The sequence below is a fragment of the Microtus pennsylvanicus genome, chromosome 10, assembly GCF_037038515.1.
Source record: "Microtus pennsylvanicus isolate mMicPen1 chromosome 10, mMicPen1.hap1, whole genome shotgun sequence".
Classification (NCBI taxonomy): Eukaryota; Metazoa; Chordata; class Mammalia; order Rodentia; family Cricetidae; genus Microtus; species Microtus pennsylvanicus.
The window spans coordinates 52,195,999-52,215,168 of record NC_134588.1 but is presented as its reverse complement, the minus strand read 5'-3'; the positions used below and the strand labels follow the sequence as shown (position 1 = coordinate 52,215,168).

Genomic DNA, 19,170 nt, shown 5'->3' with positions numbered 1-19,170 from the left:
CCTCTAACTCATTAAAGGCAAATATTTATTTTGCTTTCTTCTGTGCCTTTAAAGTCTAGTCTGACACCCTGAGTTAGAAATCAATAATGCATGAAGAAACAGATGTAACAAAGAAGAGAGAAGGAGATGCACCAAAGTTGCAGGGAAGGACTTTTAGTGGCACGACTTTGTTTTGGTGGAGTAGAACATGCTTTTTTGGGAGACACCAGCAAGGAGAGAAGGTTAGCTAGTTGTTACTCAACCCCTCTGAGCTAGCAGGTTTTCACCCCAGCCTTTGAATATTGAATCTATCTATAAATACAATGATAAATATTTAGTTAAAGCTACCTTTAGCGGCAACAATACAGCCAGTGCCTGCAGGAACAGAATTCCCACCAGACCTGGCAGCACTGCCACATAAGCAGGCCAGAAACTGCAGAGTTGCAATTACTGGCTGAAATAGCAGCAACTGTGCCAAAGATAAAACAACATAACACTGCTCTCAGAAGCCATTAAATTATTAAAAAAAATATGATTGCCACCTCTATATAAGTAATTAGTCAGGAAGGTCCCAAAGGTCCCAAAGACAATGCAGGCTGATGTTACTTCTCTTTACTGTCTACCAGACTAGATGATAGACAAGACCCTACTGCTGAAATATACCCCACACTTATGTCAAAGAACTTAAATCAAGCAAGAATTGTGCTAGAAGCTTTCTTCCTTCTCACTAACATTTATAGTAGTGAAGGCATTATGCAGATTTCTGGAGTAGAAGGGTCACCAAGAGTCTTACCCATCTGTGAACCTGGCAAGCTACAATAACAACCTCCCATGCAAGATGTGCCCACATGTGCCAATAGTAGCATATCTGTTATGGGAGTAACCAATTATTTTCTGATGAGGTTTAGGCTTGCTGCACAGTATGAATTCATGTCAGGCAGTATAAATCTGTTCAAGGAGGTTTGGACCTAAGAGAGAATCTACCACTGCTGTTCTGCTATATGGATATGATGTCAAAATGCTTCCTAAATAATTGTTTATGCCCACATAGTAGTGCTTCTCTTTGTAATGGGCTACAGTTAACCAAAGACTAAAAATAAGTAACTTTTGGGCATGTTTAATCCTCCCCACCCCAATCTTAAGGAACATGGAAGAAGAGAAAGCAGAGATGGGAAAGAAAGACTACTGTGAAATGCTGTCTCTCGGACATGACAGGACTTTTGTAATCCAGACCTTACCACAGCAGAGGCTACTTACACAAGACCTCTAAAAGACTGGGTTCATCAGTAAACCATCACAAATGGGGGAGGGCCACATAAGTCCCTAAGTTTTTTCCAGGAACTATAGACAATGGTCACCAGGGTGGGAGGCACAGATCATATTCAACAGTGTGGTAGCCCTGGTAAGCTGCCCTTGCTTATGCAAAAAACTGCCTGTCCATGTTCCCACAGGCACCCTTTAATAAATGCAGTTGGGCCACAGAAACAACAAAGACATGAGCGAAAGAAAAGGACTAGTAGGGGTGAGGAGGCTTGGTAGGAACAGGAGGGAGGTAAAAGAAGAATGTAATCATAATATATACATGTATGAAATTTTCAAATAATCAAATTAATCAATAAAAAATGAAAAACGACACACAAGTAGGAAGGGGAGTTCTTGGTAAACATATTTGGTGGGAAGGAAGGGGATAAGAGTATATAATGAGTAGGGTATTATGATTACAGTACATTATTTATATATGAATTGTGAAAGAATAAAATTTCAAAGAAAACTGAAAAATAACAAGGCAAAAGAAATTCTGAAAAAAAGATATACTCATTCCTTAACAGTGAAAACTTCTGACAATGGAGAAAAAAGCAACTAAGAGACATTTACTTTCTGTAGCACAGCATTCTATACGACAAAAGTTGCTTTTCTAAATCAAGAATATATAGTGGCATAATTTTATTTTAATGAAGAACATAAATACTACAAATTAAGTAAATTAGCTTAATCTGAACTTCTTATCTAATCTAACCTTGAAACATCATACTCCAGATCAATGGCCTCACCCACTATTAACTCAAGGATATCTACCTGCCAAATGTCATGCCCACCCATTTTCAACATAAAATTATAGGCACAACTTCCAATATGGACTAAAGAAATATTAATGTTAATCTTACATGCTAACAGGACCCATAAATAATTCATGAATATGGATGATCCCAAGTAGAATATGCTAGTTCTAATGGAAAAAATAAACAAATAAAGCCAGGTGTCTGCTGTTTGGGAGCTTCTAGGTTGCTCAGGGGACTAGCTACTTTGTAGATGTTTGTAACTTCAAGCTCACCTTCATCAACAGGGAGATGAGAGGAACTGAAGGGTCAGTTGATTTAATGACCATTGATTTAATCAGTTTCTACAACTTAATGAAAAGCCTCTGTAAGAAACAAAACGATGTCCGGTGCAGAGGTGTGCACGTTGCTGAGCATGTGAGGTACTGGAAGAGTGGCATGCCTGGAGAGAGCAGGCAGCTACACATGTGCTTCCCGCCTACCTCACTACCTTACCCTGTGAAAACCTAGACCCGGTCCTTACTTCCACCTTTTTAGGTATCCCTTGTAGTAAGGCAGCAAAAGTAAAACAACAACAACAACAAAAAAGGTGGATATCAAAAAGAATTGGAAGCAGAGTTCTGCAGAAATATTTCTATATGCATACGGTAACGGTGTGAATGAGAGTTCTCCTTAATGGCTCATATATTTGGCAATGTTTGGGGAAGCTGAGAGGTCCATCTTTGCCAGAAGTATATTACTGGTGGAGGGTTCTTAGTGTTTATAGTCTTTCCCACTTGCTGTTCCCTCTCTCTACTTTGAGTCGTATTTGAAGATGTGAGCTCTCATCTTAACAATCCTGCCACCATGCCTGCTGCTTGCTGCTATGCTTCCCCACCACAATGCACTCCTTTCTCTCTGGATTGGGAAACTCTTGACTTTTCCATCGATAAGCTGTTTCTGATCATGCTGTTTTATCACAGCAACAGAAAAATAACTAATACACATTCATGGTAACATTATTCATAAGAGTCAGGAGGTAGACTCAACCCAATCATCATAGATGACTGAATGGATAAACAAAATGTCACCTGTACATGTAACAAAATACTATTCAAACTTAAAAAGGTAATTGTGTCACAATAGAACACAGAAGAATTCAAAGGACATTATGTGAAGTAAGTCACTCATAGAAAGACACATATGATCTGTGGTGGTTTGAAAGAAAATGGCCCCCAAAGGGGTTGCTCTAACAAGAGGTGTGGCTTTGTTGGAGTGAGTATGGCCTTGTTGAAGGGAATGTGTCACTGTGGGGACAGGCTTTAAGGTTTCCTATTGCTCAAGATATGGCCCATTATCTCAGTAGACTTCCTGTTGCTTGCAAGAAGTAGAGCTCTCGTCTACCTGCATGCCACCATGCCCCTGCCATGATGATAATGTATGTACTGAACCTCTAAGACTGTAAGCAAGCCACCAATTAAATATTTCCCCTTTGTAAGAGTTGCCAAGATCATGGTGTCTCTTCACAGCAATTAAAACCCTAACTAAGACATGATATAAGTACACATATATGTGATATCTAGAAGTGGCAAACACAAAGCAGAATACTGGATTTTGTAAACTGCAAAGATGAAAAGCGAATCATTGTTTTAAAAAGTATAGAGTTTCAGTTTTGAAAAAAGAACAAGTCCTGGAGACTATACAATAACGAACAACCATAGCACAACATAATTATCAAGATGGGTAAGACTGCAAAATAAATAGATCAAAATAACACCATATAGTCTAAAGACAACCTGTGAAGTATTAACAAGGACAGCATAGGATGTTTTAATCCACTCCATCCTTTTCCTAGGTTTGTGCCACCTGTTTTAAGGGTCCTCTCACCTTGCTTCCAAGTGAGTAACTGGTATCTCGTGCTTAATGACTGATTACCCGCCTTAATTTTCTAAAACATCACCGTTTCTGCTAATAGGAAATAACCATAAGATTTTACAGCCTCTATTTCACAGATGTTATGTACTAAACACATTTTACATCTTGAACTGTCAAACCTATCAGTTGAAGAAACAATCTAAAATGAGTTTAAAGGGCATAACTTCTTGTTAGTTGCATTTATATTGAATAAAAACCATCTTACCAAAAGCTATGGCCACATTTTGTCATGTACGCTTCTTCAATCATATCAAAGCAGATGGGGCTACAAAGAAAAGAAAAAACCAATCACTAATAAATGTTTATTAAGGCAGAGTACTACACATTGTAAAGGGCTAGTGACCTAAAATCAACCAAATCAAATTTAATATATGGCTAAGAGTTAAGTATTCTAATTTTCTTAACAGACATTTACAGGACTATTAGTAAAAGTAACATACTCAAGCTGACCCAGGGAGCAATACATTCTAAACTAAGCGCAGTGAATACACTTAGATTATTCAAACATTAACATAACCCATATATCCTGATGCTGTGAGTTAAATTTCAATTCTAATTCTCCTCTTCCATATTCTTCTACAGAAGATCAAAACAACACTCAAAATCCCTGCATTCTTTGCACTTAAGATTGGCCATAAAGGGGCTGGAGAGATGGCTCAGAGGTTAAGAGCATTGCCTGCTCTTCCAAAGGTCCTGAGTTCAATTCCCAGCAACCACATGGTGGCTCACAACCATCTGTAATGAGGTCTGGTGCCCTCTTCTGGCCTGCAGACACACACAAGACAGAATATTGTATACATAATAAATAAACATTAAAAAAAAAAGAAACTGAGGAACTGTCTTAAAAAAAAAAAGATTGGCCATAAAGAGTATGATGAATGGTATAAGGTTATCGTTAGGTAGGACAAGTATCTTGAATGATCTAAATCATAATATGATAACTATGGTTAACACAAAGAAACTAAACATTTTAATTGGCTAGGACAGGATATTTTCAATGTTCCTACCACAAAGAAATGGTAAATCCCTAAGGTGATAGACATACCAAACTGTATTAATCCAACCATTACATATTATACACATGTACTGAAAAGCTGGACTCTAAGTACACAAAATAACTGTGTCAACTAAAAAAAAAATAAAATAAAGGGAGTTGGGGTGGCTCAGTTGGCAAAACATTTGCCTTACAAGCAAGAGGACCTGAGTTCCAGTCTTCAAAACCATGTAAATGTGTATGATTTGTGAACCAGGGAGGCAAAGACAGAATTCCTGGGGATCCCTGGGTGGCTAGTATAGTCTAATTGGTGAGCTCCCAGCCAATAACACTGTTTCAAATAAGGTGAAGAAAAATCCTAAAGATGAAAGTCCTCTGGCATGCTCCTGTTCACACACACACACAACCTCTCGAAAGGGCCCTATGGAAATATATTTTCAATTGTTATCTTCTTTTATTATGTACATGCGTCCAGCCACACTGATTTTGCACATAGCCTCATACACACTAGGCATTCCTGATCTAAGATATGTCCCCAGCCAAAACAGAATTTTATTATACTTTTCTCTTTAGATTTATATAAACTTTGTCTTATATCATGTATGTAAACTACACATAAAAATCAAATCGGGGCTCTTACAAATGTGTATGTTTTAGTATTTAACTTTAATGATTTAATTTTTTTTGGATGGTGTGTAGTATATGCATGTGTGTATGTTCGTATGTCCGAATGCTAGCCCATCTGGATGAATGTAGAGGTTAGAGGTGAGAGGTCAATGTTGGGATGTTTTCTTCAATAACTCAACCTTTTACATGGGGGCTAAAGGGAAGAGTAAGTCTCTCACTGAACTTTGGGTACACTTCTTCTGCAACATTGGCTAGTGAACTCCAAATTCATCTGTCTCCAACCCCTAGCACTGAGGTTACAGGTGTGTACACTGCCAACTCCACCTTTTGATGAGGATACGAACTCAGGTCCTTATGCATATTCAGCAAGCACTTTACCTACTGAACTATACTCCCCAGTATGAATTAGTTTTTATTTTTTTTATTTTTTCAGAGGCAGGGTCTTTGCGTAGCCCTGGCTAGCTTGGAACTCAGAATGTAGATCAGGCTAGCATTGGAACTCACATATATATACTTGTCTCCTCCCAAGTGCTGGGATTAAAAGATGTACACCCAGCTAAACTTGATTTTATCTGTGTGTGCAGGTCCTGTGGAACATGTGCAGGTTAGAGGACTCAGCAGCTGGCTCTCCTTCTACTAAGGTTCCAGAACAGACTTTGGACTGGTTTATGCAGCAACTGTTTTATCCATCATGCCACTTCACAGGATTCTCAAGTAGAGTGTCACCAACAGCCAATTTTCCCACACAATAATAGCCAGTACTTTAGTGATGCCTCATCACTAAAAGATTTATTTAAAAGAGTCCATAATAGAACCAAACACCATTGTCACTAGGATCTTATGCCACCTTTAAACTTTACCGTGTATTCTACAACTGATTTCAATTATGGAATTCTAATTTTCTACATCTCAGAATCGCCTGTTCTTCATTCCTACATTAGCTCAAAAAGAATGAAACAATTAATTCAAAATTATTAAGGAGATTTTATTTTGCCAAAACCTACATTCATGCCTTGAGGCAGGTTTTTGTTGTTGTTGTTGTTTTGGCTTTTCAAGACCGGATTTCTCTGTGCAACAGCCCTGGCTGTCCTGCAACTCACTCTGTAGACTAGGCTAGCCTTGAACTCACAGAGATCTGCCTGCCTCTGCCCTGGCTGGAATTAAAGGCACTGCAGGTATTTTATGTTCACACATCTGCATGAAATGATAGCTACATCTAACCACAACTGTTATGGTACCAACAACTGTAACATACAAATCAATGCTTTAAAATGTCAAAAGGTAAAACAAGTAAAAGATAGTTAAATTTATTCTCAGAGAAACCTAATGAAGTTAGTTCACTTGCTTTTAAGGCCAACATCTAACTGGGGAGAACTTTCCTTTGACCATGTTACTCAGAAAACTAAATATAAACAAACCACCTCTTTTATGCACTGAACACTAGTCAGCACAGGAAGGGAAACAAATGAACATATTTTTATGTGGACCCAGTTTATTGTGGCCTCATTCTTTTGCCTGAAAGCATTTTGTAGGTTGTCATAACACAAGCAGAACAACTAATCGACACTTAAGGAAGCACAAAGGGACATCAGAAAGAACTCTGGAACAGCCTCATAAGCTTTCTTCCCTGTTAGTAAGTGTGACTGTATTAACGGTCCAACTGCACAAGATCAGGAATAAAATGATGGAGCTATTCTTCAAACCCCAGGTGTCAGTAGATATCCTAGAAGAGATAGTAGAAGTAGTCCCAGCCTATCAGACTCTAGGAAAGACTTAGTTCTTAAAACTTGCCTTCAAAGTGCTGCTTAATTTTAATTAAAAAAAGAAATCAAAAAGAGCAAACTGGTCTTCAAGACAACAATGTCTACCACCAAAGTGTGTGTGTGTGTGTGTGTGTGTGTGTGTGAGTTCAGCCTATGGCATCATGCTAGGCACCCAAATGAAAACAGAACCTATGAGCAGGAGGGGAAACAGCCAATAAAGAAAACAGACTGATGACAAAAAAATGTCTTAACAAGTATTACTAAAATAGTAGTTACAGGGAACCATAACCCAACACTGCCACTAGCAGCCTGCATTCCACCCTCAGGGACCTCCACTTAGATAAAGGCTGATTCTTGGCTCTGCAGCTACGGGCACTTCAAGATGATCTAGAATTAAGCTAAGTTGGTGAGTTTACTAAATAATTGCTTAGACAGCCATATATGAAAAGGACGACATACATTCCCAAAACATGGGTGCAGTCTTCTGCAGAGAATTCTGCTTAAGTATGCCATTGTAACAGCTGTGTATGGGATCCTGTAACTTTCTATTTTACATCTTCAGAGGATGTAATTTATGAGTTTTAAAGGTTAAGTAAGACTTAGAATTTAAATTTAAAAATTAAGAAAAAAAATTATGAACTAGTTTGTATTATTCTTAAAAAACTCCCTTTTGGTTTTATGAGATCATCATTTAGATTTAGAGATTGAAAGTTGATATGGCAAAACCCAAGTCACCATGTAACACAGTTCATTTGCTGTGTTTAACATCCTTGCATGAGATGTCTTTAGGAAAAGACACTATCTTTCTAGGCAATTCTGACATAAGTTGCTGTTGAAGTTTCTTGGCTTTCATTTAGCAAGAAAAGCATACTAAATTCCAGAGTTAATGTACTGGGACTTCTCATGTCACCTTAATTTTCTTTGAAATTAATTTTCCTGTGAAAATACCCACAACTTAATACTGTCAATCATTTATAAGATACATAAGACTACAAGCTATAAGTATCTAAAATGTCAATCAATCCTACAATTAAATGCAAACCTACTTTCAAATATGATAAAGACAAGAGTGTTCCTGAAATTAGGTATGTGACTTTATTTTAAATAACTGTTCTCAAGTAGGGTTTGGATGGGGGTGGAGGCATGTCCTTATCTACTGCTGCCCACCCTAGCTTCCCATTATAATATGTCTTAGAATAGGGACAGCAAGGGGAGAAGTAGCTGGCTAAGGAGAAAAACATTAAAATGAAAACAGCGTCTTACCTCTAATCGAGCCCATTTAGGAACCACTGGACAGTGTTCTAGAACTCAGAGCTCAAGCTTTCTAAACACGTAAGTGGAAGTGCTAAACTGAGACTCCAGATCGGAGTTCTCATTCCACCTAAAACAGCAGGTGGAAATCATCATACTCGTGTTATAATAAAATAACAAGAGTCTACATAACTCTTTACAACTACTCTAAGGATAAAATGAGATGTGAAATACAAATGTATCTTTTAAAAGGTGTTATCAATGAGTAAAGAATTAACATTATTTGAACTTAAACCTCATTTCGATATAAAAGATTACAGTAATTTGAATTGCCTCACAATCTGACACTGAGATATAGGAAAAGACAAAAACACCTAGAGACCAATTAGGAATAAAAAAGGGTTTTTAGGACTACCTAGTACATATCCTACTCCAAGAGTCTGATCAAAATTAAACCTAGTTTAAGAACTGCAACATATACTCACTGATTAAGTCTTCTGAATAGCCAATCTCAACACACACAAAGAAAAGTAATAAAGTAAGGTTCTTAGTGAAATATTTGGAATTTTAACTAAAAATATTCACTGAACATTTTCTCATTAGAATATAAAATATAATACCTATACAACATAGGATAAGAGGGTAGGCTTAATTCTAATTATTTATTTTATGAGTGTGTATGGGTGTTTTTGCCTACAAGTATGTATGTGCACCACTTGTGTGCCTGGTGCCTACGAGACCCTCCTGAAAATGGAGTTACAGACAGTTGTGAGCAGCCATATGGGTGTTGGGAACAAGTCATCTGGGAGAGTAACAAGTCATCTTAGCCACAAAGTCTCCTCTCAAGTCCCTAGGCACAATAATCTTTTTAAACAAACAGGTGATGAAGTAATAATTTAGTTCTACTCCCGAGGTGGTTAGTTTTAACTGTCAACATCACCTAGAACCCCCAGAAAGTGTCAACCAAGGAATGTCTAGATCAGGCTGACCACTGGCATGCCTGTGAGGGATTTTCTCCATTCTTAACTGTTGTAAGACAACCCAGCTCATTTGGGGCAGCAGCATCTGGTTTGAAGTGCTGAACTGTACAGGAGTGGAGAAAGTCAGCTAGGTCAGAGGCAAGCGAACAGGCAGCGTGGAACATTCCTTTCTACTAGACTGCATTGTTCTCTCCACAATAATGAACTGTAACTGAAATTGTGAGCCCAATAAACCTGTTCTTCACTAAGGTGCTTGTAGTCAAGGTGTCTGACACATCACAGAAATGAAACTAGGACACGCCTAATAACAAACCTAGGGCCAGCTGCTCCTCATCCACCTCCTGCTCCCTATACCACAGCCTGTATTACTCTCAGACAGATGGTTTAACAGTCAATGTCTAAGTTATCTGCAAAATAACTGATTAATACTCTGATTTCCCACACATTTTACAATATTAAATGACCTAAGGATGATGGCATGTTTGTTTTCTCTATTTTTTGAATACTGAAATGCAAATAATGGCTAAAAACTTTTGCAAGCTGCCTGTTTTACTAGCTTCTACCTTATCATGTGACACTAGTGACTGGACAAGAACGCAAACACCTCAGCTGGGCAGGTGGTGGTTGGACACACTTTTAATCCCAGCACTGGGCACTCACGAGGCAGAGACAGGCAGAACTCTTGAGGTCAAGGCCAGCCTGGTCTACAGAGTGAGTTCCAAAATGGTCAGGGCTACGCAGAGAACCCTGTCTCAAAAAAACAAAACAAACAACGAGAAATGCAACCATAAACTATTTAAATTGTGTACAAATAGTCATGTGTTTCAACAAGTGTTACTTCTAAATCTAAAGAAAAGCAGATATACAAATTATATTCCTGAAAAAGCAAGAGACTATAGCCAATATCTTTCTCAATAGCTACAATCTCTAACCCTATCGTATTTAATAACACCATATAAGAGCATCTTCAACTCTAAAGTGAACCAACTTCCCCAAGAATGACTGTTCAAACCAACTTCCTACATCAAGTCAGTCAACAAAGTCCCTTCACAGGAGAGGCCCAGAAGTCTACCAATTTTTGAGCAGGAAAGGTTAACTAAGTTCTCTTAATCTTACAACTAGCATTTAAAATCCAATTAAAACTCAAAAATAATTTCAAAACAAACAGATTCATCTTTTTGCTTAAACCCCCCTTAGATGCCAAATGACTAAATCCTACTGTGTCATTCAAGATGTCAGCTGTGATGCAATGATACAGAAGTTCCACTATTTTATACAGTTCTCTTTTTTGTTTTGTTTTGTGTTGGGAGTTTTTCCGGGGGGGGGGGGCAGGTCTTTTCAAAGCAGGGTTTCTCTGTAGCTTTGGGAACCTGTCCTGGAACTACCTTTTGTAGACCGGGCTGGCCTCGAACTCACAGAGATCTACCTGCCTCTGCCTCTAGGGTGCTGGGATTATAGACATGCACCACCACAGTTCTTTAATATTTCCGTTCATCACAGGAACACTAAGAAATGGGTTTCTCTCATTCCAATAGTTGGAACGTGAAATTAAATGGTCGTGAACAAATTTTGACTACATTATTATCAACAACAGAATTACAAGTGTTTTATCCACTCAAATAGAAGACATCTACATATTCCCACGCCTGGTGGGTACTTAAAAAGATCACTCTGTAAAACATCCCCAACTGTGTTTCGAGCACCACCTACTGTATTTACAGTACACAGGTGACAGGCAATTCTTTAACTCAGAATCTCGGGCAGTAAGTCTTCCTCTGAAAATCTAATTCACATGAACTACTCCAGACTGGTGCCTAATTCACTAAATGGTCAAAAAGCATTCACGATTCAAACTCCTGGCTCAAATATTTCCTTTTCTACATAACCACTTCCTGGATCTCCACTTCCATCCTTAGGCAGTCCCTTAAATGTCTTCCGTTCCTGCATACCGGCAACCCACCTCAGCGTAATCACATTTTACCACTTTGCCTGGGGATCCCCGTCCACCTTCACCCCCCAACCAGGAACCTGTAACTCTGCAAACACTCAACTCCTCGACACCCCCAAGCTGCGCTCTTTATCAGGCCTCCCCACACCGGACCCGGTCAGCTTCAGCAGTAGAAACTCATGGTCGAGGGTGCAGGGGCAGTTCTGCGAACCCACCAAACGAAGTCGTTGCTTTTGTCTTCGTAGGAGTTGTGGATCCCGTTGCAGAGCGGGGCGAGCAGAGGTCGCTTCCTGCTATTGCTGCTGCTGCTGCTGCTGCTGCCCAGGCTGGTGCTGCTCCCTCCAACACCGGCGCTGGGCCTGGCCGCGCAGCTGAGCCGGGACAGGCCCGCGGACACCGCCCCGCCACCGCTGGCGCCGCCGCTGCCGGACACCGCGGCCGCCACCAGCACAGGCCGCCCCGGGCCGCCGAGGCCACCCGAGCCCGCGGCCGGAGCCGCCCCGCCGGACACCAGCGTCGCCGCCGAGGCCGCCGCGGAAGGCGGCGACGGAGACGAGGATAAGGACGAGGAGGCGGAAGTCACCGAAGAGGCCGCCGAGGAACCGGGGCTCGTCCCAGCGGAACCCGAGCCGGCCTGGCGGCTACCTGACATGGTGCTTCCCTCCCTCCCTCCCTCCCTTGGTCCTGCGCTCTGAGGCGAGGGCCCGGTCGGACCGCGACCCTCCGCCGCCCCCGGCGCTCAGCCTCCGAGCATCCTGAGGACGCGCCGGGAGGTGGGCCGGGGGAACAATAAAGTTGAGCTCTCCACCGCCGCCCCGCCGCCGCGTCCTACGCGAGGGGGCGGGGGAAACTATCACATCAGAGAAGCCATGACTGCCGAGGAGGCCGCCGGGGTAGCCAACCCGGGCGCGCCGAGGCGGCCGGGCTTGCGCACGAGCGGCGGAAGGGGCGGGGCACCCGGGGCAGCTGCGCACGCAGCGGCCGGCGCTGGGCTCTGCCGGGAGGCCTAGTGTGTGGGCCTGCGCGGGGGAAGCTGGTTCCGTTCGTGACGCTGCAGCGGAATGGCCATTTGAATAGAGTCAAAGAGTGGAAGGGAGTGAAGTGGAGGGAGATGTAGCGGGCTTGGACTGAAGGACCAGGGACGCTCGAAAAGCAGCTCCCCGAGCGGACGCTGGCAGATTGTTCTGCTGGACCGGAGGCGGTGCGAAGCAGTGGCGTCTGCGCGTGCGGATCCAAATTGGGACCTACTGAGATCGCTTGTCTTGGTCTCCTGAGCCTTCACGTTGTTGCCCAATGGCATGGCAGGTGGCAGGAATGTAATTTGTGTTTCTTCTTTTGTTTAGCTCCAGAAGGCCTACGAAAAGGAGCAGTAGGGGGCCAGCCAGGGCAGTGAAAGGGTAATGAGCCATGGGTTTCAAACATTTTATGGTACCGGAAATTATTTGACTTCTGTTACCTTTGTCACTTATCTAAATTATCTGTAATAGTTTGTAAAGCCTCTTTGATAACTCCTGATTTGTTTTCATAGAACGAACAAGCCTAGTTTCATACAAAATCCTCCCTGGAGAATGCAAACTAAACCTAATCTTTGCTGGTTTGGGAGGACTACTTTTGCCAGAATCATCTTCTGGACGTGGGGCATACAGGGGAGAATTCACAGCGTCTAATGTCACATCTGTCCGATGACTTATTTGTTGTAGGCCCATTTCCCCCTGATTAGGGACTGTTTGTTGCCTTGAGTACTATTTCAGCCCTATTCTGAGGAGAAACAGGCTTACAAAAAAAAAGTCGTGAAATAGGTACAGACATTGCCCTTACCTTTCCTGTCTCGGTTACTGTAAACCTTTGGGCCTCCTCAATGAGTTGAAGGTTATCATTCCTGCAAAACCCCCTAGCTTTTGAAATTTTGAAATTTTTTGACAATTTCCAAATTTAATACCCTTGAATTTTCCAGAGTCAGTGGATCAAGAGCGGTTTTAGTCCTGAATTTATTTATTTATCTATCAATCTATTTATTTATTGTGATTACTCAAAAATGGCCCAGGACTCTTGGACGTTGAGTTCTTGTATAGGAACCTCAGTGGGGTTTTTAAGCTGCACCCCAAATTCCAGTTATAACGTACAGATGGAAAATGTTTAAGGCCTGAAAGCCTGTGTACACATTGGGGTCCCAATCAGGGTACTTGGATAAAGCTGTCTCAAAAGCAAGGCCAAAAAGACCTTCCTTGCCACTGCCCCAATATGCTTCCTTTTATCTGAAGTAAAAAGTCAGGAGGAGTAGCTAGCAATCATCCCAGGTGTAGAGGACAGATCCCAGGAGGGAAGGTGGGTTTAGGTCTTCCAGTTAAAAAAAATTTTGAATTAGAGAAAGGAGTCGTCTTCCTTGTTAGTATAGTGGTGAGTATCCCCGCCTGTCATTCCCCGACAGGGAGACGTGCCTTCCTTTGCCTGGCGGTGGTGACACACGCCTTCAATCCCAGCACTCGGGAAGCAGAGGCAAGCGGATCTCTGTGAGTTTGAGGCCAGCCTGGTCTACAAGAGAAAGGAGCATAGATCAGAAAAGGATGACACCATTCCCCTAAGTCAGCAATTCTCCACCTGTGGGTTGCAACCCTTTCATGGGGGTCCCCTAAGATCTTCTAAAAACAAATGTTTATATTACAATTCATAACAGTAGCAAGATTGCAGTTACAAAGGAGCAACAAAGATAATTTTATGGTAGGGGATCAGCACAATATGGCCTATATTAAAGGGTCGTAACCTTAGGAAGGTTGAGAACCACAACTCCAAGCTGTTGCTTCCAGCCCCACTCCCAAGGAAGGACAGTGATGTCTGTAAAGGAAAAAACAAGTCTAGGGAGACCAAACGGTACAGCCTGGTCTCAGGCACTTGGGAGGCTGCAATGCCCTGGCCAAGGTCCCAAGGACCTTACCATGTAAAGTGACCCCAATCTGGGGGACTGTCCATTTACAAGGAACCACTGCCGACTGGAGCCCCAGAAAGGAGAGGCACCAAGTGAATGACAGGGGGGAGGGGGGACTCTACATGTGGGTTGGTATGACTAGAAATTTCTCAGCCTAGAGAGTAAAGGAGACTCTTTTTTAAAGAAACATAAATTAAAAAAATAAAAGACAAACCACTAACAGCAACATGCAGAAGGAGTTACCTACTGGCAGAACTCTGAGAAATGGGCAGAATTTTAATCAAATTAGCCAGAGTGAGCACACGCTAACCTCATTTTGGGGAGAACAGACAAAACAACAGCAGCACCAAAATCAAGAAAGCAGATAACGTCCTAGGCCAAACTTCCCCTCATTCATTTAGTCATTCACACAGTTGGCCAGTCATCCTTTCAAGCAAAACCTAAACCATGCATCTCATTCCAGACAGAACCAGGATACCCAACTTAGTTTGGGAGGACTGGAGAAGAATTCCTATTGAATTTTTTTCCCAAACCAGAAAGAGAGCTTATAATGGTATTTTATTTGTGTTTTAATAAATAAAGCTTGCCTGAAGATCAGAGTGCAAAGCTATCCACACTAGTCAGCCAGGCAGTGTGGTACACACCCTTAATCCCAGCAACCACACTAGTTATACATGGAAGCTGAACAGTGGTGGTGCATGGCTTTAATCCCAGCACTAGAGAGGAATATAAGGCAGGATGAGATAGGCACTCACTCTCTTTTCAGTCTGAAGATTTTGTGGAGGTAAGAGCTCTCTAGCAATTGACTGCTTTGCTTTTCTGATCTTCACGTTCAACCTGCTCTGGGTTTTTATTATTCTTGCCACATTTGGTGCCCAATGTTTGTGGTATGGATTCATGAAAAAGCCTTTTGCCTATGGCTTAACAGCCACCACCGTAGACTGGACTACATGTGACTGGAGTCACCATCCTACTGGCTAGGTTCTCCTTCCTTCTCTCCTAGCAGGCTCTTCCTGAACCTTCTTTTTGGGTGGAGATCCAAAACTGTGAGTCTATTTCCACCTTGTTGTCTGAAGATCAGAGAGTTGGAACTTCTGTTCCTTCAAGGTTATCTGTTTCCACCACAAACAAAGTTCCTAGTTCCTTAAGGAGATAACAATGATTCCACCCAGGGAGTGGTTGGCCTACAGAATGCTTTTGTCTAAGGTGTGAGCATGACTTGTCTTGTTCTAGCAACAGTATGTTTAACTGTGAATGTAGCCCTCAACCTTCAACTAGTATGTTCATTTCTTTGTATCCTGTTAATGCAGGTTTTTTTTTAATCTTTCTCCTACCTTTTGTGATCTAGGTATTTTAAGCAAGTGGAAATTAATTCCTGTGTTTTCTGTTTTGTTATTTTCACTGTTGTCTTTATTATCATTACTTACTTTTTCAATCACCATACTCCTACCCTGGTAAGTGGTATTTTTGGCAAAGCTGTTCTCCAACACTTGGGCTGCTGCCAAACTAGGTAGCTGCCCTGATATCCATCAGACTTTTACTGTTCTACGCAGCAGCAATAAGCTTCACAAGTCTTCATCATCACCAGTGGCAGATTTGGTGAGAAAATTGGGAATTCTTAAGGAATGGGTTAAAAATTCTTTACAGAGCTTTATCTGCCACACTCACCTGGAAACTTCAGGGCCTGATTGCCCTGCGGCTGTTTAATCAGATCTCTGCCCGCTGATTTCTGAGTTACTGTAGTATAACTGACTGCATTATTGTTGTACAGTAGAGTAGTAGAGCAATAAACTGAGAACCAGGCCTGATGGTGCTGAGTCAGCTGAGGCGAGAAGATTGCAAGCGTAAATCCTCCTGTTTTACAGAGCAAGACTGCTAGCCTCTTCTAAATCATCAGAGAAGTTCAAAATAACTGGGATGTAGCTGATCAGCTCAACCCTTAGTGCCAAACACTAAACTCATAAGAGAAAGGAGAAATAGTTTTTCTGTTGTTCATTCTACAAACGAGAAAAAGGGAAATCTTTATGAACCCAATAACATAATGCTACACCTAGTAGAAAATAATCCACTAAAACCACAGGTGGCGAGGTGATTCACATAAACTGACATTTCCTTGACTTTCCACTTGAAGGCATATATTTCTCTGAAAATATCTAACCCACTTTTATCATTGTATAAAATTTTACCATTATCGCAAACATGTAAAATCGCAAGCATTTCATTAGTGAAGTTAAACTAACAGCATCAAAGCCCTCACAATTAAGTCATATCGTTTTAAAGTTAATTTTCTTTATTTAAGTATTTCTGACTTAAAGGTGCTGCTTCCAATTTTGGCCAAGGTGTTGCAAAATATGGCCTGAACCTATCAGAAGTATTGTAACAATGTAAAATGATAGGAAGAACCATATTAGTATGAATAAGAGTTAAGTAAGGCTAATAATCTTTAGAAACGTTCCCCAGATTAGAAAAAAATTAACATTTACTGAAAAAACATACCACTAACTTGTGTATGCATTGTTATGGTTTTGGTCCCTTTAAGAGACAAGCCACACCCATTCCCCTCCCCATCCACTGAGGCAGGCTGATCTTCAGCTTCCAGCCTGAGCTCTCTTTTCCATCTTCCTCTTGGAGAGGCAGCTTCGCTTCTGCCTCTCTCCCCCCCTTCTCGGCTTCCCCCCTTCTCTGTCTCTTTCTCCTCTTCTCTCTCTCTCTGTCCCCCCCTTCACCCTTCCTCCTCCATAACCCCCTGAATAAACATTCAACCTCACCCTGCATGTCCTGTCTATCCATGTTTCTGTCTTCTGCCCGCCCACTGTGTGTCTCCCTGCCTGGAACCAGCCATTGCTCAGGGACCAGCAGCCGTGTTTGCCTGGGGCCCACTGCCTGCTGCCACATGGCCAGCCACAACTGCTCTGAGACCAGCAGCTGTCTCTGCCTGGGACTGGCTGCTCCCAGGGCCTGCTGTCTGCCGCCACTGCTCAGGCCACCGCTCTGGGACCGGCTGCTCCCAGAGCCTGCTGCCTGCCACCACATGGCCCACCGCCACCATTTGGGACCTACAGCATTTCTGCTGCCTACTGCCACGGGGATCTTGCAGCATTTTTTAAAAAAGAATAACATAATGGTGCCGCGTGATTCCGATGATTCGCCCACCCCAGACTTCCACCTGGGGCCGGAGTTCCGACTTTAGGCTCCGTCCGGGACTCTGAGCTCCCTCCTGGGGCAGAATCAGGACTCAAGGACCTTCTCTACAACGACCCATATGTTCCATCTGCCTGGACGCAGCTCCTTCAAACAACAAATCAACTAATCGTGAGTGTCCCCATCTCGGCCAGCTTAACCATCTCTTTTAACCCAAGGGATTGACCGTTGAGCTCCCGGCAACCCTTTGCAGTTTCTAGGGATGGGGGACCTCCAACCGCAGGCCTTCAGGGCCTCGGTTGTTCCCTTCACTGGCATTCAATTCAGCTTGTCTCCTATGCTAAGCCTGTGCCTGAGACGGCTGGCCTTAGCCAGCCCCTCAGCTCACCAGCGCCTGGAGGCCTGGGGTCTCCAGTTCTCCCTCTTTTTCTTTTTTCATTCCTTTTCTTCCTTCTTTTTTCATCGTAACTGCTGCTACGGTGCAGCACGCCGCTACGGTGTGGCCTGACCTTGGCTGAATCCCTCCTGCCCAGGAATCCGTCTCCTGTCGGAGGCTCGAGTCGATTCAGCCAGGTTATAGCACCCCCCTGTGAGCTCGGACGCCTGTTCACAGGGCCTGGGTGTTCGTCCGCTATGGTGCGGCCTGACCTTGGCTGAATCCCTCCTGTCCGGGAACCCCTCTTCCGTTGGATGCTCGAGTTGATTCAGCCAGGTTATAGCACCCCCCCCCCCCCCCCCCGTGAGCTCGGATGCCTGTTCACAGGGCCTGGGTGTTCGTGTCATCTGCATCTTCCCTTAACGGGGAGCCGTTCTCGTTGTAGGCTTGAGGTGCCACGGTTTTTGCGGGTGTTTTCACGGCCTTGACCATGGGAGCCAAGCCATCCAGACCTATCACTCCGGCCTCATGCTTTAATGCCTTACACTTATCCGTCTCTGTTCAAATAAATGGCCCCATTAAAACTGTAGACGGCTGTTTTGGGTTCCAGCCTTTTGCCCTTCCCTGCTGTGGCCTCTGTTATGCAATGGTGGCTCTCTAATAGAGCAGACTACACGTGGTGGTTGCCATCTTGGCTGAAGGCCAGATGGGTCAGGTGACTTTTTCCGCCATCTTGGCTGAGGGCCAAATCACGAGACCACACTCTCCTGGTTTTACCCTGCCTATTCACTTGGTTTTCACTAAACTCATGCTAACTCTGTTAAATGTGTTTTGAGCAATGGTCAAATGTCTCTGATAGGGCCCGTCAGAGTCGTCCACATTGCCCAATTCCTGTTCACTCTTTCTATACATAATAATACATATATTTTAAACTGCTATGTACCTTTAAGTCTCTTAAGCTGTTCTCTACCATTGTCAGTTCTGCCACTAACCTTATATTACTAGCAGTTTTTTTCCCTCTCTCTGCCTTTTTACAAATGTAAATCTCACCTTTTGAGAGCCAGTGTGGTCAAGCTCAGACCCAACTTTCCAAACAAATTCTATACTATAGTTATACCTGATAAACAGCCCTCAACTGCTCAGAGATCTGGGGAGTGTGATATTTAAATATTTAATTATTAAAAACTTTTCCCAACAACAAAAGGAGACAGGTTGGC

General features: G+C 42.6%; 1 protein-coding gene across 6 annotated transcripts in view; it reads right to left on the bottom strand.

The window, feature by feature from the left end:
* Cop1 (COP1 E3 ubiquitin ligase) overlaps nucleotides 1–12,437 on the bottom strand; it is a 119,105-nt gene extending 106,668 nt beyond the window's left edge. For 4 of the 6 annotated variants that reach the window (XM_075988355.1, XM_075988357.1, XM_075988356.1 and 1 more), the window contains exons 1-2: nucleotides 11,729–12,437; nucleotides 4,156–4,215 (exon numbers count right to left, since the gene is read on the bottom strand). In XM_075988355.1, the coding sequence (XP_075844470.1) occupies nucleotides 4,156–4,215; nucleotides 11,729–12,165 (497 nt within the window). In that variant the 5' untranslated portion in view covers nucleotides 12,166–12,437. The remainder of the gene's footprint in view (nucleotides 1–4,155; nucleotides 4,216–11,728) is intronic. The other 2 variants (XM_075988359.1, XM_075988360.1) reach the window with 1 other exon arrangement.
* Between the last annotated feature and the right edge of the window lie 6,733 nt (nucleotides 12,438–19,170).